Genomic DNA, 22,075 nt, shown 5'->3' with positions numbered 1-22,075 from the left:
GGGTTTCTTATTACTAGTCATCATAATCATCAGCCTATTTTATGTCCACTACAGGATGAAGGCCTCTCCCAGTGATCTCCAATTACCCCTGTCCTGTGCCAACCGATTCTAGCTAGTGCCCGCGAATTTCCTAATTTCATCGCCCCACGTAGTCTTCTGCCATCCTCGACTGCACTTCCCTTCTCTTGGCACCCATTCTGTAACCCTAATGGTCCACCAGTTATCTAACCTACGCATTACATGACATGCCCAGCTCCATTCTTTTCTCTTAATGTCAATTAGAATATCAGCTATACTCGTTCGCTCTCTGATCCAAACCGCTCTTTTTGTCTCCTAACATTATGCCTAGCATTCTTTGTTCCATCACTCTTTGCGTGGTCCTTAACTTGTTCTCCCAAGCTTCTTTGTCGTACTCCAAATTTCTGCCCCATATGTCAGCACTGGTAGAATGCACTGACTGTACACCTTCCTTTTCAATGATAATGGTAAGCTTCCAGTCAGGAGCTGACAATGTCTGCCGTTCTTCTGTAAATTTCCTTCTCATGATCAGGGTTCTCTGTGAGTAATTGACCTAGGTAAACATACTCCTTCACAGACCCTAGAGGCTGACTGGCGATGCTGAACTCTTGTTTTGGACAAACCAAGAACATTTCTGTTGCCAGAAGCAGCTACGCATATACAAGGTTTCAATATCTCATTTCCTTGCAAACTTAAAGTTCTAACAAGCTAGTGTTAACAAATTCTGTATAGTCAGCATAAATACTGCACGCATCACTGAGCATATATTGCAGGTCATATTTGGACACTTCTAGTAGGAGCAAAAAAAAAATGGTACGTCCTGTCTTGTCCTGTCTCCTTCTGTGCTCTTAAAATTTGTGCTTGCCCTTGTTTCTTCGTCCCTGCTGAGGTAGAGTTAGGCAGGCTGAAATGGCGATGGAATGATACCACTTAACTATGCATAAAAGGCTTGCCTTGTGTAACCACGTTTTTGTCTATATATTATTCATTGTAAATGCTTCAGGACATGGTGTCTGCTTGCATATTTTGTGGGTCTTGTAATGCATCTTTTCTTAAACCCCTGTAAACCCAAGTATACTGAATGAAAACTTAAGCTTAAGTCCAATTTAGAAAACTGATCACCAATTTGAGTAAAATTTGTTGCATCTAAAAAGAAAGAAAAAAAAAAGGAAATTGTAGCAGTTGAGAAAATGAAAGTTTTGTTTTAATTTTGTCCTGTAATAATTACTCTTTTCCATCCAAATGAAGATATAGTTCTTGAAAAATATAGTTCCATTCTGAACTAATTCAGTGCTGCTTTTTAGCATCCATTTCAAGCCAGGCGCTCTAAATCTCTCTTCTGCTTTGAATGCACTTTGAGGCGCAACTTACAGAATTACAGTGCACATTTTCATTGTGGAGTTAGAGAAATGTGTACTTGTTGTTTCACATAAGACAATTGATTTGCATCAGTTCATATTAAAGATTCTAAGAATAAAATCAATATTCTGAGAGCATCGATTACTAGAATGATGCTTTTTCTTTAATGCACTAAGTTAATCTGAAAATCTATGCATTTTGCATGTATCTCAATAAAAAGATTTGAGCTGGGCCTGAACTAAAGCTTCCCTTCAACTCTCCAGACTTATTTTAAAGGAACTCTTCAGCTTTTCCACAATGTGAGAAGCAGCCTTGAGGCTTAATGGCTAGCATTGCATTTTTCATGCTGCCAAATGAAAAGCTTTATCTGTCATAGGTACTTAAAGGCTACAAAGCCTGCTAAAGCTCAGGCTACTGAATACCAAGTCAATAAAGCTATCTAGCTGCTTAACAATGTGCACCCTTTCTGACACCAATGTGCTCATACCTATTTTTCTTCTCTCCTATACAACCTGTGCAACCCTGTAGTCCACAACTGGACGGTGGAAGAGACGATCGAGTGGCTGGTCAGCTGCGTTGAGCTGCCGCAGTATTCAAAGACCTTTGAAGAAAATGCGGTGGATGGCTCAACTCTGCCCAGGTAACTTTAATTCATTCTGGTCGCAGCATTCCATACTAGCATTGCAGTCTCACTCATTATGGAGATTGTAGGTAATATGTGGATTTTTGTACAGTTTAACATGCGTCAAGAAGGCACATTGCAACTTCTTTATTGTTCATGTTTAATTTTTGTTCTGTGCAAGCATCGCAATGCCTCTGTGAAGCAGCTGTGCTTTAAGTTAGCAATTCATTTTATGATGTAATATCCTGCACTTAAGTAAACTGTGGAACATTCAAGTATGCCTTTTTCTAAATCTAGATGGTGATTGGCAAATAACATTCAATATGAGTCATTTATATTTTAAACGATTATTTTCCTTTGTAATTTTCTTAAAAGGGGCCACCATGTGTTGTGAGAGGTTGATGTAAATAAATGACCATGATTCATGGTGGTAGAATCCAGCATGCTGTTCTCAATTTAAGTAGGAATTATAGTTTTAAATTGGCGAAGGAAGTCTCAAAAACCAAAAGGTGGCGCAGCCTGGTGGTGAAATCTTGGTACAGTAAAAACTCTTTAGTGCAGAAAATCAGATAATCCAGGCTCGCTCTTTGATCCCAACAGGCATGTGCATTATTTAATGCAATGAAACTCTCATTCGAATGCATTTGGGCACCCATCGGTTTACTCGGATGACTCTCAGAGCTTGGCAAGCACGGAGCAGCACAAAGGTGCAACGCGAAAGAGCAAAAATGGTGTTAGTGTCCATAAAAACAAAGCAGCAGAGTTCACATTGCCATAGTCGTCAATGGAAATCTTATGCGAATGACAGCAACGCCAGAACGCATCGTGCCTATTTCTGCCTTTAAAGCCTTTATTCTTGCGTTTAACACCGCGCATAGCATTGCGTTAGTGGCGTGTGTTCATGACTGTGTAGTCATCCATGAGTGCGTCAATAGCGGCTGCACTTTCGTCCGCAGTAGTTGTGCAAACAGTAGTTTCATCTTGACTCGGTACGCACGTCGGTTGCGTGCCTTCGTAACTGGGTTCGCCACCCTTGATCGTGCCGATAGTGACCGTGGTTTCGTCTGTAGATTTAGCAAATGGTAGTTTCGTTTTGACTCGGTGCATGCATCGGCCATGCGCCTTCATAACTGCAAAGTCACCGTCCATGATTGTATTGACAGCAGCTGTGGTTTCAACCTCAGCGGTTGCAGCAAACAGTAGTTTCGTTTTTACCCAGTGCAAAGCTGTCGAGAACGAAGAGCACAGTCTACATTGCGGTGGTCATTGCGGTGTATTAAGTACAGCACACTTATGGCTTAAAATTGCAGCATGTATTGACACGTGTACCTGTTCATCTTTCTCTGGTGACCACTTTCACCAGCTACCAAATGTCAAGCGGTATCATTCGGTGCAAGGCGCACCTGCATGTATTGGAAGTTTTTCTAATGTTGTCAATGGTTCTATCTATTGTGTGTTAACACCGAACCTTGTGTAATCTGATTGTATGCATGACGTGAATTATGTAGTGCTTTCCGGAAGGCACACGGACACCAGCGATTACGCTGGGACCTTCGATGACTCATGTATACCAAATGCGGACACAGCTGACTCGCTGATCAGATTTTGATGATCACCGACTGTGCTCGCCACTATTGTTGTACTTTGAGTGTGGCCTTTTTCTGTGGGCACAGGTTTACCCAATAAAGAATTCGTTTCTGGATTCGCAATTTTACTACTGTGTTTTCACCATCACTGAAATGTCACAGTATATTATTTGATGGTTGCGCTTTATTATATGCATGTTGCGAAGTAAAGAAAGTCTGCACTAACGAGTGTCTTAATGCATCCCACATTGCGTGGCCCCACACATGCCATTGTACACGTGCGATTTCGCGAGTGAGTACCCAAAGTTGTGTGGTCTCCCTGTGAGATACAAAAGGCCATTGACTAGTTGTATCGTAAATGGGTGCCAGCACTACAGCATTAGCATGTATGGCTACGGCAACACTCTGAACTGCGTATCACGTGTAAAAGCGTCATTTCGCTTTGAAGAACTTGGCTTGGCTAAATAACTCTTGACTGGTTAATCACCAAAGCAGTTGAACAGGAAACCATGAAAACCCGAAGGTGTTATTGTAGAAATAATTTAACACTTGGGAAAAGGTGAATCACTGGAAAATTGACTTCATAAACAAAATAATACTTTCTCACTGCTGTGGCTACACTTGTCATCTGCCTACCACCAATGACAGTGTATAATCACTATTGCGCCCATCTATCGCTGTTTTCAGTATGCTTCCAGGGCTTGACTATGTCCTCACTGCAGATCAAAGAGTTTTGATAAAAAAGTGTTCACAATGTTTTATGCGTTACCGCTTCACTCTGACCGGTAAGCTTGCCATTGCACTAAAAAAAGATGGGTACCATGAAAATTGGTTGTCAGTCCATTTAAAAATATCCAATTGTAGACAGTGCATTGCATGCCTGCTAACATGATTGCCTGTCAGGTTTCTCTTGTTTCATGTGCCAGCCGTACTTCCACTAGGCACTGACATTTTCTTATTTATTCATTTGTGTATTTGTTTGTTTGCTTGTATTTTCTTTACATTTTTAATTTATTATCTGGTAGGACCAAGTTGCTGAATTGTATGTTTTTGTGTGTACCGTATTTGCACATAAATAATGCGACCAAAAATATAATGTGAGTGAGGCTGTTGGTCTCTACGAAAACGAAATATATATATTATGATTATACATGCGATAGTCCCGAATATAACGCTAGGTGCGTTCTCAGACTGGAAATTTCGAAAAAAGAATCTCACATTATATCTATGCAAATACGGTATTATTTATTCTGAACTTATAAGACCAAGTATTTAATATTACTGTCCTACTAAGTCTAGTCGCAGAAGCCAACCGTTGCAGCCACATAAATTGATCTGGAAGTGAAATAGTCAGTTGCGACTTGTTTTAGTTGCTACAAAAACTGTTTTGCAAGAGGCATCACATATATGCCAGTCTCTCCTTTCTTTTCTTGCATTGCTTTCTGTTCATTGCTATTGAGGTGTGAGGAGGGACACACTTACCGTGTGTGAAAACGTCATTTTTTTCCCAGAATGGCCGTGGCCAACAACAACTATCTGAGCAGCGTGCTTGGCATCAAGGATGTTATCCACAAACAGAAACTTACCCTCAAGGCCATGGATGTTGTGCTCTTTGGGCCTCCAAAACGTCAGTACCTCACCTGAATTAGTTCTCTTGGCAGTTGCAGAAAACATTGTGTAGCTCGCACTGTGTGCTTGGTTGTACTGTAAACTTTAAAACATCGATATCCTAGTACCTGATGGAATATAGTGCATGTGACACCTAAAAGAGGTGCCTGTATTGCATTAGTCAGTGATACCTAAGAATAGTGACATTCCTCTATATGTTGCTGATTGAACAAATTGTGTCCTTGAGTGAAGAAACACCCTGTCCTCCTCCTCTTGTGCACATGCAGATCACAACTACGTCAAGGATGTGCTGCTGGTGCTGTCGCTGGTGATTGCCATAGGCGGCTGCTGGTTTGCATACGTGCAGCACAACTACTCTCAGCGCCATCTGAAGAAGATGATGAAGGACATGGATAGCCTACAGAGAGCTGAGGAGCAGCTGTCCGAGCTGCAGCGAGAGTAAGATTCACTGCTGTGCCTTTGAATGTGGCTCTCCAGTGCTCCGAGGCTTCAACAGGGGAGGCCATATTTTGTCTCTCAATGCTCTGAACTCGGGGACTCAATTGAGTTCAGTTGTTTTGCAATTATAGATGTATAACACGTAATCAATGAGGAGCATGTGCTATCGTTGGACTGGGAGTCCTCATTTGAAGAAAATAAATACAACAAGTCCCAAGTTTCAACAACAGTACGTGAGACCAAGATTGCAAATGGGGGAAGAAATACTAATGACGAATCTGTGTGTAGTTATTTAAGAACTCAATGCTGTCTTTCTGTGCAGTTGATGTCTGCACATTCTGCAGCGTGTAAGCTCTGGGAAACAATAAGTGTTCTATTTAGCTTTTCTTTTCCCTCATTTGTGTGTCATTCTGACATGATGATACAAAGATATGGTAATGCCTTAACAGAAGAGTGTTATCGCACTTGCCTTGGTTGTGCCATGGCCATGTATGGTGCACTGTTCTCATTCACCCTGATTTGTACACATTGTGTGCTCACCAGTTTATATTTTGTCATATTTTGGGTCTGAAGGTTGGACAAAGCCAAGATGGAACAGGAAACTGCAGTCATACTAAAGCAGAGACTGGAGGATGAAATCCTTGCTGCTAAGGTTTGAAACATCATTTCTTTCTCTTCTTCGCATTATGATTTTTCATCATGGAAAGCCACGCTTGCAAGGCTGATTAGCAAATTAAAAATGTTGCTAATGAATTGATTAGCAATGCAGCACTCCTTTTACAGACCCTTATCATTTAATATTAGCCCCAAATGTCACATCTATCCTGCAAGGTATTCCAGATGAGACGTATTAGTCATATTGCTTGACAGGGCAGAGCTTTTTGTGTTTAGTGTCGCCTACATAGCAGAAATGTTCTGCAAATCTTATACGGGTGTCACACGGTGCACTTTTGATTGCAATCGAACCTGATCGGGATTGAATTTCTCAGTCGCGATTGGCTCCTTTGTGCAACCTGTGGGAGGGAGCCAATCACAGTCACGAATTTTCGATCTGGATCGGGCTCGATAGCAACTGAAAGTGGCCATGTGACACCGGTATTATTTGCAACAATACAGTCGCCGACCATTTATTCGGACCTCACGGGGACTGCGGAAATGCCCGAATAAACAGGTGTCCGAAAAAGCAGATTAAGAAGAAAAAATAAATCCCTTATTTCCACAAACTTATTCAGGCTCGGCAGTAGGCTCGAAGAAATCGTGAATGCGCCGTTGCACGCTGTTTCGTTTACGCACAATCAGATAAGCCTGAATCTTGGAGAGGGTCATACGGTCACTATAGGCGGCTGAAAACACAGTCACTGCTTGTACACGCTCTGCATGCGACGGCAGCATAGCAAATGGTGCATCATCTTCCAAGTTGGAGTCATCGTCCGGCGTTGCAGCAGAAACCTGACGAATGATCTCGCCGTCGTCGAGTTCTGCGCATGTCAGTACAGCAGTGTCGGCACCTGTGAAACTGTCAAATGAGACTGTGCCCGGAATCGTATGCAACTACTGTGCAGGTCTTGGCGGAACATTTTCGGAGTCAGTAGGGAACACATCGGAAGGCGACAAATCCTAGGCCTCCCGGCACTCACTTGCTGGCATTCTCCAGCACAGTCTGCGCGGGCACTGTCGGCGCCATTAGACACTTGACGCAATGTTTTCGTATGCCGCGTTGGATCACCGCAACCTCGACACAGCACACAAAGCAAACACCACCATGTCGCCATGCCGCCATGCCAACACCAGTCGCACAAACGAAAAACGTGGCCTACTCGCAGCTTCATGCACAAAAAAAGAAACATCAACTGCTGGATTGCCTTGACATGGCTTACTAAGCAGAACTGCTGTAGCCACTCTATTGAACCAGGTAGAAGCGATGATGATGAGCGGGGATTTGCAGTAGCGCCACTTCGTGGGGCAGCAAGGAGGCTCCATTCAAAACAAAAATGGTGTTCAGCAAGTCGAACCGTGCACCGGTCAGAGTCGGTGTAGGGTGCTCTTGATCGAGTTGGCTCAAGGAGTGTTCAAAAAAATCAGACAAGAGGTTGCAAGGTGTCTGAACTTTCGGCAGTTGTTATAACTTATGGTCTGTGGGGAGAAGGGGCAGTGCCATGAAGCAGACTGAATAATCGAGCATGTCCGAATTTTTGGAGTCTGAAAAATCAGTCGGTGACTCTACATGTCAGAAGCATTGTATAGTTAAACCTCGACATAATGACCTTCAATATAACAAAATTTATAGGAGAACAAATTATTTAACTTTTTATAACTTCTTGACAATAGAACATTATGTATTTAGAACATCAAATAAACACAATTTCATTACAACAAAATTTCGCAGCTGCTTCATAAGAATACTGAGACAATAAATGGAAACTTCTGTGGACGCTGATTGTGAAATGGATGAATTACAAGCAGCTGCTTGCGAGTGCAACTTTCAAATTGCATGCCGTGTGACCAAGAGTGACTACTGAAGCAGACCAGCGATTATTACAATAGTGGGCCACATGATCGATGTGGCGGCAGTAGAAGCAAACTGGGTGGCCAAGTGCGATAAGATCCTATTGCGCCCCACGCACTGTGTGCTTTGGGCGTGAGTGAAAGAGTGCAAGGGGGAGCCAAAAAGGATCATGGTTTGACAAGCACTGTCTTTCCATATGAGCATGGGGATATGAGGGGGCACGGCAAGCACGCGGGAGAGGGTGCGGAGGGTGCAGCTTGGTGCGCATCCTTTGCTAGTGCGCCCACGGCTGCACATGGCTGTCAGCGCGTATGCAGCCTGCATCCTGTTTTAAAGGTAATCTGCCACATGTACAAAGAGTGAGCAGGGCAAAATTGTGTGGCAGCATGCACGCTATCTTTCATGATCATCAGCCCCCGTTTAGTATTGGGGGCTGCATAATCTCAAATTTCGGAGATGCGTTGAAGCGAGAAGGAAATGCAGCATTCGGTGCCCCCTTTTGGCACTTTTCATGACAGTGTTGGCCCACTGAGGGCGACACTATCAGCCGTGGGGCAGAGTGGATACGAAAGCGTGGCTCGCTTTGCTTCATACTGCTGATGTGAAGATATTGTCAACTCTGCATGAAAGTATCTTTCGTGTCTGAATCTCAAGTTCAACAAAATGAATTATTTTGCTTATTGAAATTCGTTTTTTTACGTTTGCCCAATAATTTGGAAAATTTTACGGTCCTTTCCATGCAAAAAAATTATAAATTGGTGATTGTACTTATTTGCATAGAAGGTTGATTTTCAATACAAGAAAGCTTCGATATCACAAAGCAAACTGTCGATTTCGCCACCTATATTATATGGAGGCTTAACTGTAATTCCCATTGTAACATCGTCTTTCAGTTATTGTGAGGGTTACCAGAAGCAGGAATTCATTGTACCATGATCACATGGTACCATTTCCTCATTGTAGAGTGTGATTCACTTTTCTTCTTTTTAAACATCACTGTGATTGAATGTGCAACATTTTATTAGCTCCTGTTTTCTGTGTGAGAATTGAACTGTACCTGTGTTGGAACACCGAGATGACAATTTGAGAAGTTGGAAAGCACCAAATGGTTGAGAGATGAATGCAGGACCTTTCACTACATTTTTAATAGTCTGGGCATCTCTTTTTTGCATCAGACAATGCAGTTTCTGTGACTACTTGCACAATCATGGACCACTTTCTTTGACTTTCTTGTTGATGAGGTTCTTTACGTAACCTCATCGATAACAGTTGAGTGGTAGGCATAGTGTCATTTCTTCTGTGCACTTTTATTATAACAGTCTTTTATTTCTCCGTTCAATTGCCATGTCCTTTCTTCTTTCTCTTTTTTCTTTTTTATTTATTTATTTATTTTTATTTATTTATTTATTTAAGTATTTATTTATTTTCCCCTTTCACTTTACTACAGCAAGAACGAGAGTTTTGGAGCTCAGCGGACCCTGAACAGACGCGGACCATCGTAGAGTGCCTGCAAGAGGAAGTGCGGACATTGCGGGAACAGCTGGCCACGGCACAGGCAGCACTGAGCTCGGCAGTGAGGTCTGGAGGTACGGGTGGCTGGATGCCCCCACCATCTTTGCAGCACTGGTTGCAGCTGACGCACGAGCTGGAGTTGCGCCACTACAATGCCAAGAAGGCGGCCGCTGAGAAGCAGCTTGTGGCGGCTAAGGAAGGGGTCAGTCTGAGCTTTACCTACACTTCATTGACTAAAACTTGGCAATGTGTGCAGCTGTTTTAATTTTTCTAGTAAATTGTATACAGTGTGCTCTCATTGTAACCGACCTGATTATGCAGAATTCAAATACATCTGCAACAGACCTTGATGTAATCAATAATAGAGTTCATTATAACCAGTGTTGTTTGCAAGCCGTACAGAGGCACAGGCTACTGGTTTGCTGAACCTGACAAGTTCTGAAAGCAGCTCATGGATTTCGACTGTGTTTATGAGACCATTGAAATGATAATCAACCCTATGTTTGAAAAGACAGTTATGCTCATCACCTATAAGCATATTTTGCTGGTTTTCTTCAGTCCTTTAACAATGAGTTAACATGGTTTAACATTATTGTTCTGGCATCCGTTGTTGTGACTACTCAGTATAGCGTTGTGGGTTCGCTTCTTGACCTAAGCGGTTGCATTCCAGTGGATGTGGAATTTAAAAACACTCATGTACCAAGAAATGGTTGTGCATAACAAACTCCTAACATTCAGTAGTAAGATAGAAACCTCCACTGCAGCACCTCTCATATCATTAAGTAAATAAATGAATAAGTTGATTAATCAATCAACCGGTGTTTTGGAGGAGGCAGTGTTTACCAGTACAAGTCTGTTGTGTTTAGTGCTAGAGAACCAGAGCATGACACAGTGCTGTTTTGTGAGCAACTCTGAGCAACTCTGCTCTGCTCAACTTGCTCTGGTGAGCAACTCTGCTCGGTTCTGGAAGCAACTAAACAGTTTTATAAAACAGACCAATGTTTCTAATGTTGACAGCATGCTTGTGAACGACCGCGTTGTCCACGGAGCAGATCTTTCAAATGTTTTGAATGATCATTTCATAGCTGTTGGAGAGCCTACAAGTTGCAACAGAACAGACGTACCCTCGATTCATAAAACAGCACAATTTTCTGGTAGTATGGTGTTTTTTCCCACAAGTGAAAATGAAGTGAAAAATGTGTTTTATTGCCTAAAAAATTCCAAATCACGTGATGTAAATGATGTGCAAGTTAGGCCAGTCAAATTTGTTATAGACATGATTGCGCCCATTTTAGTTGAAATCTACAACTTATGCTTAGAAAAGAGCTGCTTTCTGGGGGAGATGCAGATTGCAAAAGTGGTAGCAATCCACAAAGGTGGAAATAAAAACGACCCAAACAACTTTAGGCAGATTTCCATTTTTCCTTTCTTTTCGAAGGGCTTAGAAAAAAATTCTACACAAGCAATTGTATGGTTTGTTAGACAAACACTCACTCATCTCGACATCGCAGTATGATTTTCTCAAAGGCAGATCAACAGAATTGGCTTTACTAACACAAAAAGAAATTATAGTTACAGCATTTGATGCAAAAGAACTAGTCTTAGGTATATATTTAGATTTTACAAAAGCATTCGATACTGTTCATCATATTACACTTTTAGCTAAGCTTGAACAACACGGAGTATGTGGTCACGCAAACTAGCTCTTGTCTTCGTATCTGCAACATTGGTGTCAGTACATTTGCCATAATCATTCAAACTCAAAAATAAAATCTATCTCGCATGGTGTACCACAAGGGAGCATTCTTGGACCACTTCTTTTCCTTGTTTACATGAATGATCTTTTTTCGACCACTGAAAATATCAATTGGATAGGCTATGCAGACGATAGTACCACCATTTTTTTCAGGGGCACAAATCCGGACACTCTGGTCAATTATGCAAACATTGTGCTCCAGGATATCGCAAATTGGTGTGATAGAAACTATTTAAGAATTAATGCTAAAAAAACGCAAGCGATCAGGTTTCGTCCAAAGCGTAAGGCCCTAAATCTTGATGACAGGTTGTGTTTAAAAAGTGAGGAAATTAAAATTTTAAAAGACGTTAAAACACTAGGAGTTATATTTTCAGAAAATCTGATTTGGAACAAACATGTGGAATCTCTTTGCGGAAAGCTAAACAGAATAATGGAACTGTTACATAGACACCAACATGTCTTGCCTGCCACTGTGAAACGAACTGTATATAACTCACTTTTTCTTTTTACACTAAATTACTGTCGCCTAGTCTGGGCAACGACATCAAAACAAAACATCGCTAAACTAAAATTATGTCAAAAACGAGCAATTCGTGCTGTAGCTAACCTTTCCTCCAAAGAACACACGTCTAAATATTTGGTGTAAAGCATGCCTGTACAGAAGAAGTGGAAATGTTGATTATGTAAATTTGTTTAACCTGAATCGTCGCGAAATTCCCTGTAACACGAGGCATGCCGACATTTGGTTAACAAGCTTTTGTCGTACTAATTACGGACAGCAATCTGTGTCCTACTGCATAGCTGATCTACTAAACACCCTAACTACAAGTGGATTAAACCAGGATACTATGTCTCCTCATTCTTCTTTCACTTATTTCCTCTTGCAAAATCCCGCTGTGTGATTCCGTACTTGTATTTAATTATTGTATACATATTAGTACATACATTGGTATTGGTATACATTAGTATTAGTGTATGTATATGTGTGTATGCACATTATGCGTATGTCGTCTATGTATATCGAGTTTGATGCATCTGATGTATTCAATTTTGTTTTCATTTTTTAGCTGCATTGTCACAGCTTATTTTCTGAAATTATTTCGTGTGTACCTCTCTTTTCTTCATTTTTTTTTCTGCACAATAAAAAAGGGAGAAAAGGAAAAGGGGGAAAAATTACTGCCTGTACGTCCATGTTCTAATTTTTTTTTTCACATTTCCTGTAGAGTGCCTTGACTTATGCTATGTACCTATATTACTGCTGCACACTGTCGAATTGTACCATAGGGTGCCGGGCTTAGTCAAGCTGGAGTAATGCAGCTTTTTCCCACCACCCCCTTTCTCTCTTTGTTGAGAGATGAAATAAACTTTGATTTGATTTGATTTGATTTGATTTCAGTGCAGCTACAGGGTAATTTATTCAGCCTTAGAGCAGAGGCAGTTTTTTTAGTAGGTTACATTTTTGCATTTTTCTCGTTCACTGCGTGGCTGGTAGTGCAGTGCTTTCCGGTGCAGAGCATGACAATTGTGTTAAAAAAAATTTGTCCTATCTGTTGATGAGCAAAGAATAATTGAATCAGCTGAAGATTACACATGTGGCATAGCAACCTCATGATCTTACTGCGACACCACTTAAAGCTTGAAACTGGGTTTTCTGTGTTCATTGATAAATCCTTTTAGTTACGATGGCAATTGTCATTGCTCTCTTACCGTTGCATGGAAGGATCAACCTGAGGCTGAGGTGTTCAGGGTGTTATGGCATAACAACAATGCGGTGACAATGATGAGGGCGACGACAATAGTTGTTGGCGACAGCATGACAGGAAACACAGATGTACAAACAATAAACCTTGTTTTCAACACTTAAACTGCTGTAGCAGTAAAATGTATGTTAAGCTATGTGTGCAAGCAAACTTGTTGTACTGAGCAATAATTTTACTTGTCAACATACCTTTTCTTTGCTTTTAGCTTTAGATGACTTTTGCATCACATGAATTTTCTAGATACTTTGCATAGAACCATTTAGTACTATGTGTGCTGTATTTAGCTATAATATGTAAGCAGGTTCTTATGCTGTCCATTTTGCCTTTTTTCTCACAGTGTGAAAAACTTCGCAAAAAACGTGGAAGCTTCATGGGGTCCTTTCGCATTGCGCATGGGAGTTCCATCGATGACATCGACAACCGAATCCTTCAGGCCAAGTAAAACTGCTTTAATGTTGTTCTTCTACTATATATCTGTATATAACTGGCAGCATCACTTTGGATGCTGCATATCATCGATAGGCTTTTGGATAACGAGCTTCAGAAGCAAAGAAATGACAACATTGGGGGCGTTACTTTTTGAACATGTGACTCTCTAAGCACTGACAGGCAGACAGGTCTTTCTAGTACAAGCAATAGCTATAGATACGAAATAGGCTAATTGTGTTCATTTATCAATTTCGGGGTCTGTGAATACCAAATAGTAAACTTCAAATTGAATACAGTGAAACCTCGTTAAACTGTAGTTGGCTGGAGTTCAGAAAAAGTATGTACTAAACGGTAGTACTGCTTAACTGAAATAGCATGAGATCACCCACTTACCTCTCAAAAACAGAACTCGGAGAGAGTGTGATGAAAGGGGAAAAAAACATGCAGTATTTATTTACTTCGCGCAACAAACGTGTTATTTTCGTTTGATGCTGCAGCGGCCTAGCAGCGGCGGCAGTGGCCTCAAACTTGCTGAAGCTGTGGGCCAGCTTTTCAGCCAGCACCCTCTTCTCGGCAAACACTCACATGGCAGATTCCTCGTTGGCATTGCATAATCTCCGTGCACAGGCGCGGTAGCGTTGCAGAAGTTGCAGGGCACCTTTTCATTGCGGGGTGCTGTTCTCGTCGCGATGATTGCATTCATGAAGCTAATGTAACGCGCAGCTTCTGCCACTGTCGGGCCTGAATTGCCCATGCTGTCGCTTTCTGTGTCGTCCTTATCGCTGCCGCTAGGCGACACTTCGGCAAAACAGAGGCAACCATGGCGAAAAGTCGAACCTCACAGCCCACATCTCTTCGCGGTCACGGCAGCGCTGCCGAGCAACTTCTTCGCATTCCAAATGCCACACACCGTAGTCAACAGTAGACCCATGTCGCGTGCCAGCGCCAACTTATCGTGTCACGTTCGATAGCACGAACGATGCCTAATTTTCCTTCTATGCTAAGCACCCGGCGTCTTTTTTATCCGAGTTTCGGCATGACGCGAGCTCCCGCTTGCACGGCGCCACAACGCTTTCTGGCACAGCACCGAAACGATGTTGATGTGGCTTCACGCGCAAACGCACAGTACGCTTGGAGGCCGCTGTGCTGATCTCTGAGGCTTGTTGTTCTGCCGGGCCACCTGATGGAGACGACGCACCGCCGTGTTTGCGCGACGAAAAGTGGAAACACTACGTGTCAACTGATACATACGCAATAAGCTGGTACGGTTTATGCGGATACAAAACACATTATGTTCAATAGCCACTGAGTCAGGGATTTGACTTTACTACTTTTAAAACGAAAATACTGTTTAAGCGGGTACGGTATAACGAGGTTTTACTGTACTAAATCGAATCGAGAAAAAGAAAAGCTGGATATCAAATAGAATATCAAGCAATTTATCATGAATTTAATGTTTACAAATATTATGCAAAATGTGCTGCTGGACATGCTCAAGAGTCCACTAGCATGGCATAGCAGGAATGTTGCCAGTTGTCCATAATTTAGGTACCTACTGATAAAGGTGTACAGTACAGTGTACTATCACGCTCAGTATAAATTACAGCATGAAAGCTGTGGGAACGCTCAGCTCTCGCGCATCCACTGATGTTTTCCCCGAATGGCTCTTCGTCTCCTGTAATCTGGCTTCTTTGCATAGCTAAGTGCTGGTGGTGGTCATTGTGGTTGCAGCATATTGTGAGAAATGGCGCGAGTGTTGCACTGCTGATGCCACCTAACGGAGGGGTTACTAGGGCGCAAAAATGAGTAGGCTCTACTCTTTTTGGCTTGAGGTTGGTGAGCGGCGAGCCTGGGGATACACAATACCCTCGACGAAATTGCGGAAGCGCAACGGACCGCCCAGCTGGAGCGGCTCTCTATGACCGAAGCCGGCAGGCGCATACTTCGATACTTGGGCTTCACGCCCGGAGCGAAAGCGGCGAGTAGCGACGTTTCTGTCCCGGACGGAACCCGGCGCCGGATTCGGGTGAACCTCATCCCGAGATACGTGAACCCGGAATATAACAAGGAGAGAAGAGCGGCGAGGGCCAAGGCCCTCATCGACTTTCACGCCAAGGACGAGCACGCAAGGTTCGTGGATGCGGCAGAATACCAGGGAGACTGCACGGCGTTCGTAGCTACCGTCATCGAGGCGTCGTCCGGCGCGACGAGGGCAGCGGCGAGCTTACGGGTCTGCGAGGCGTGTCAGGCGGAGGAGGTGGCCATTGCCCTGGCCATTGCCGACCCCGGGTGCCGGACGGTGTTGTGCGATTCGCGAAGTGCAGTGCGGAATTATGCAAAGGGCAAAGTGTGTGGTGAGGCTGTGCGTGTTCTGTGCTCGGCCGACCTGCAACGACAGAATCGGTATGTTAGAATCAAGTGGTTCCCGGCGCACGCGGTCAACGATGCGTCCGAGAAGCACGATAACCACAACGAGACGGCACACGCAGTGGCGCGAACGCTAACCAACCACGCCGCTGCAACCGACCGTCCAACGTGGTGTAGTGCCAAGGACCGCATGATGACGTTCAACGAACTTACACAGTTCCACCGCCTGGCTCGAAGGACTTTCCCACCCCCGCACCCGGGCCTGAGCCGAGCGGAGGCGGTGCTGTTCAGACAATTGCAAACTGGTTCTTTACCCACCCCAGTGTTAATGACTCATCTATACCCTAAATTATATGTGAGTGATGTGTGCCACGTGTGCCAGCGGGAGAGGGCCACCATGACTCACATCCTATGGGATTGCACCAAGTTCCCCAATGAGGCTTCGACAAGTACAACGATTCCGCCGCGACTCGCGGCTGCGGGGGAATGCTACGACCACGAAAGTCAAACCTAGGCCGTCCAGCAGTTCTCGGCGGCTCTTGAAAGACAAAGGCCGAGCGAAACCGACGGAACGTTGCCCCTCAGGGCGACCGACCGCGGGAGTAACACGCGCTGGAGTTGAGTAGAGACCACCCGCTGAGAAGAAGTCAGGGCCCGCGTCACGGCGCCATTTAGTCATGGTGTCGTTCTGCAGGCGACTACATGAAGTTTTCTCTCTCTCTCTCTCTCTCTCTCTCTCTCTGAGCTGGAGACAAAGCTTGCGGCATACGTGACTGATCTACATGATCAATCACTGTTGGTCACATGTGAAATGATCGCGCAACAAGCCCATGTCTTCGCTTCGGAAGCAGGGATACCAAGGATCCAGTTCAAATCTAGCAGGGCCTGAGCATCTAAATTTATGAAGAGGGGTGGCTTCTCCCTACATAGACGCACCAGCATGTGCCAAAAGTTGCCGGCTGCATAGGAGGAGGTCCTCGTTATCCATAGGCACTTTCTGAAACTCCGCGACTCCCGACGGTATTTGCTCAGCCAAATCGGCAATACTGACCAAACTCCTGTATACTTTGACATGGCCAGCAATACGAAAGTGAGCATTAAGGGAGCACGTGATGTGAACCTACTCGCAGCGGGCAATGAAAAGCTGCGTTTTACTGTCATGCTGTCATGCTTGGCGGATGGCACCAAGCTTCGCCCGTACATCGTGTTCAAAAGGAAGACTATGCCTGAAGAAGTACTTCCTAAAGGCGTTGTGGTACAGGCAAATGCAAAGGGCTTTACGACGGGTGACATGGTAGTGGAGTGGTACCATCTGGTGTGGCTCCTAAGGCCGGGGGCGTCCCTCAATAGAGACATCCCCAAGCTGCTAGTGTTAGACTCAGTCCAGAGCCACCTCACAGCCAAGGCGAAAGCGGTGCTTCAGAAGGAGCACACTGACATGCTCGTAATTCCCGGTGGCCTGACAGGGCAGGTTGAGCCTCTCGATGTGGGGGAAGCCTTTGACCTCTTGCACCACGAATACAACGAGTGGATATCTACAGAAAACCATGAACTTACCCCAACTGGGTATGTGAGGAGGGCCTCTGTGGCTACTATGTGTGGGTGGGTCCTCTCTGCGTGGGCGGCAGTACTGCGCAATGGCGTGGTGTGCACATTCGCCAAGTGTGGACTCGCACTTGATGACGACATGCTGTGGGACCGCAGCAGCTAGGACGGCAGCAGCACCAGTGATTACGACTCCAGTGACGACGAGTAGTCTTCAGCAGCCGCGTCAATAAATTTCCTTTGTGTGAAATGCGCTTGCATGTTTTTTTTTCCTCTTTTTCTTTTGTTGAGACATGCGATTTTGGGGGTGTTGACCTATATTCAAGTCGACTTACAGTCGTGTAAATAGAGTAAGTACATGCACCAGTCGATTTTTCTTACACAAAAAGGAGCCGCATAATTTTTCAAATTATTGGACAATCGCAAAAAGCAAATTTGAATGAGGAAACAGTTCTTTTTGATGAATTTGGGAGTCGGTGATGAATGGTACGGTTTCATACTACGTCGACGATATCTTCGTGGCGGCAGTACGAATTAAGTAAAGCCAGCCACGCTTTTGCACGCAGTCCGCCCAAGTGGCTGATAGCATCGCCCATGAAAGTGTCGGCAGCGGAGAGCGAATGCTTCGTCTGCCTCTTTCTTCAGTGGTTCACTGAAACTCTAGATTATGCAACCTCCAATACTAAATTCATGGGTAGACAGCTTACATGATGCCACGCCGTCTCAACGTGACCGCTCTTTTCATATGCGGCAGGTTACCTCTAAAGCAGGGTGCTTGGCTGCATATGCACTCAGCCGCACTTACACCCATGCGCAGCCACGGCCAAAACGCGCATCAGGAACTGAGACGTGCGCCAACTTGTCCCTCACTCTGCGCCCTCACGCACACTCGATCACATTACCGCGAGCTTGCTTCCCTCCCCTCTTTCCCTTTGCTCGCGCGGGAAGGCAGCACTCGTGAAGCCACCATCTTTCTTGTCTCACCCTTGCACACTTCCACTTGCACATAAAGCACATAGCACGCGAGGCGCGATAGGATCTTAACACAATTGGCCTTTATACAGAACATGTTGCGACTCCACTTCCGTGGTCGCTCTTGTCGCACAGTGCGCGATCTGAGAGGTGTGCTTCCGAACAGCAGCTCGTGCAGTTAAACCAGGATATAACGAAATGGAAAAATGCTTGAAATTTTCATTACAAAAAGGCTTTCGTTATATGCAGTTTCGGCATGAAAATCCGAAAAAGAGATGCACAAATTATACAAAGAGGGAACTGGAGGTACTCGCCCAAAATGCATTTATTTAGCAGCAAGAAACTTGTTTTGCTCTGTTGCTTGTTCGTAAGGGATGACAACACTGAACACTCGTAAGACATCAAGGAACACCACGCTGCACCATCATCGTCTAGCAAGCCTGCGACATGGCGCGAAACTACAATGGCATCCAGCACTTCCTTCGCGGAAGGCCAAGCACGTGATGAGTCGACCTCCGAAGATCTGTCGTCAACACTGTGATATCGGACACTTTCCACTAGCGCCTCATCCTAGATCTCTTTGGTAGTGACGGTGCAGTCATCTGCATACAAAAAATTGCAAAGCTGCATGTCGTCCGGGGCTGCTCCATTCGTGCGCATTGAAACCCAAGCTTCAGCGAGATCGGGTAGCCCTGGAAGCTCCTCCTCTCCACTGTCGGTTTCTGCGGCCTGAATCAGTTTTCAAGCCTGAACTAGTTGGGACGCCAAATTTGACAGCTACATCTTTCTTTTTTTTTTTTTCCCTCCAGAAACAGCGTCTGAGATGGCCATTTTGTCTTCAAGAGTCAATATTTTTCGTTTCTTCGTCAAGGCACCCATCTTTGGAATGATACACCGAAGTGACTGCATGTATGGCCACAGGAGCCGACTCGCACGCGCGCACAGCCTCAAAAACGAAGGAAGAGACAAAGAGAGACCACGCGTCCACGAGACACAGAGCGCTACAGTCCTTTGCTTCTTAGTAGTGTCACCTGTTGTCAGGTTAACAAAGTGAAGTGCAGGGACTTCTGCAGGTACCAAAAAGTAGCGCTGCCAACGCACCACCAGAAATTATCAAGGGGCTTTAGCCACCAGCAACCTGAAAGCGGCAGCAACGTTACTCACGACGAGCGGCAGGATGTTTGAAGGAGAAGGAAATAATGACACAGCCGCGGCAGCAAGAATTACGTTTCCAGCCAGCTCAAGGGATGCAGGGGGTGCCTCAACGCATGCGCAAACACACCCGAACAAGCATCATCGCTCCCTACTCTTTGTGCCGGTGGCACTCTGCGGAAGCGTCGCTGTCGCCGGAGTTACCACATGTGCGCCAAGCACGATGACATAGTTTTGCGCTCTATCAGTGGTGGGGAAACTGTAGGCGATGCAAGTGGCTGCTTCTCGCGTTAAAATAACAAAATTTGGGGTAAAATCACTGTGTCTCCCATCGCCACATTGTTACATACAGGTCACAGATACATGTGCTTCTGTGGAGTGATGGCAGAGAATAGAAAAACTTCGGAATATCAAGAAATTCATTGTATGGAGGTTCATTATAGGCAGGTTTAACTGTAATTCAATCCTTTGACCATCTGAATCCATGGAAGTTTCTGTTTATCCTCAAGGCAGTAGTTTGTGGCAGCAGTGAAATTTCATTATATTGAAATTGCATACAAACCCACTTCGTTATATTGAGGTTCTAAATACACAGTGTTCATGGACAAGAGATAAAGAAAAGTTAAATATTTTGTTACATTGAGAATTTCATTATATTGAAGTTCTGTATATCGACATTTAACTGTACAAATACAATAGAACCTCGTTCATATGTTATGGCACAAAAGGGTAGAAAAAACATGCAATAGGAAGTTGCGTGAATCGTTACAGCACAATACGAGACGCTGACATGTGCCAAGCTGGTGTGGCTCGAGCGGCCCTGAAACGGCTGTTGTTTTTACAGCTTCAGCAAACTTTGGGTCTGTTCAATTCGCCTGCACCGCTGTTAGCCAGTTCACGGCAGTTCACAAGAAGTTCAGAAATTGTGCAGCTCTATTCCTGAGGTGCAGGCCCAGCGAGACACTTGAAACGAATGCAAAGGCGCAGACATGGTGCAGGCATTATGTTATGTCAGACTTATGTGTCGGCTCATGCCCGTGTGCTATGTCGTCTGCTGCAGCGCTGCTTCGCACCTATACGCCTGCACCAAATCAGCACCAACAGTTGAGTGGGTGCAGCAAAATCGTGAACCAGCCCTGCACCATTCCTGCACTTTTTTAGACAAACGTCATGGTTCAGAAAGTGCCATTGCCGCATCGCTGAAACGAATGGCAGGGTGCAGCACCTCGTGAACTGGTTATGGTGGTGTAGGAGAATCGAACGTATCCTTGCATTTGTGCTTCTCAAATCTGGCCTGAGTCAACAGCTTCTTTGGGCGGGGAATTTTGGTGGGAAGTTTTCATGGACCCACTCAGCGCGAACCGTTGCACCACAAAACATGGGCGCGCGTCGAGATGGTAGGGCCCAAGCGACTCTAGGCACAAATTGATTTCCTATTGCATAGTGTTTTAAGACTGGAAATAGAAACTAAATCAAGCTGGTGGGCAACATTAGAATATGATACCTATGGTGCCACCAGAGCTTGGAGTAAGACATTATGAGGTGAAACTCCCGTCAGCGCGAGCGAGCGCGGGCGACCAGATAAGGTCACAATTGTTGTATGCGCCGACGGGGCTGTATACAGTGGCAGGGCCATGCGGCGCATCAGAGAAGCCGCAGCGAAAAAAAAAATGCAGCGCCCGGGCAGGCGGCTCCGGCGCGCTCTCAACGGCGGTAATTTCTTTCCAGGCCGCCAGACGCCGCCAGCACGATAACGGCTCCGCGGGCTTGTGACTTTCTCTGGTCGCCGCAAACAGCGGAGTTGCCACTCCTAAATATTTCTTGCTCCATGCACCAGAGTGATGCACGCCGCTTCCTTTGCACTGCCTGCCGCAGGGAATGGCGGTGTATTTGGGTTATTGCTGATCAAAAGCATGCAGTGCTCTTCTAACATCATTACTGCCCACACACTGTGAAACAGATAAGATGCTTATCTAATAGGTTGGTGGCAATAGCTCTGACTAGTTGTGTGACAACCTGGGAGTACATTTACGGGTATTAGTATAAGAAACTGTGTGCATGCCTACGTTTTCACTTGAAAGGTGGGCAAATATTGCGGGGAAGCTGCTGTGGCAGCTAGCTACTATTCTCGATTGTGCACTCCGCACACCTTTGCTTGTTTACGTGGGATCTAGCAGCCCGAAGAAGTATTATACAAGTGCAGTCTTGCGATGTACTGAAGGTTGGTGCAAAAAAAATTGCATTTTCCGGGAACGTGGGAAGCAGTAAAACGTAAGTGGAACTATATTGGGCTATTATTTGTGTTCTCGATCACGAAAGATGCGGAAAGGGATTGTATCAACGATGGTCTGCTGTAACTTATTTTTCCTTTTGTTACAAAAATGGATGGGGCAGTCGCTAAAAGCTACAAGCAGCTTGACGAGG

General features: G+C 44.7%; 1 protein-coding gene across 12 annotated transcripts in view; it reads left to right on the top strand.

The window, feature by feature from the left end:
- Stim (stromal interaction molecule) overlaps positions 1-22,075 on the top strand; it is a 53,241-nt gene that overhangs the window by 7,215 nt on the left and 23,951 nt on the right. For all 12 annotated transcript variants that reach the window (XM_075688855.1, XM_075688852.1, XM_075688854.1 and 9 more), the window contains exons 4-9: positions 1,906-2,017; positions 5,097-5,212; positions 5,481-5,652; positions 6,226-6,304; positions 9,606-9,872; positions 13,524-13,624. In XM_075688855.1, the coding sequence (XP_075544970.1) occupies positions 1,906-2,017; positions 5,097-5,212; positions 5,481-5,652; positions 6,226-6,304; positions 9,606-9,872; positions 13,524-13,624 (847 nt within the window). The remainder of the gene's footprint in view (positions 1-1,905; positions 2,018-5,096; positions 5,213-5,480; positions 5,653-6,225; positions 6,305-9,605; positions 9,873-13,523; positions 13,625-22,075) is intronic.

This window comes from Dermacentor variabilis, chromosome 4, assembly GCF_050947875.1.
Source record: "Dermacentor variabilis isolate Ectoservices chromosome 4, ASM5094787v1, whole genome shotgun sequence".
NCBI lineage: Eukaryota > Metazoa > Arthropoda > Arachnida > Ixodida > Ixodidae > Dermacentor > Dermacentor variabilis.
Note: the sequence above shows the minus strand (reverse complement) of the source record. Positions and strands in the feature narration are given on the sequence as shown.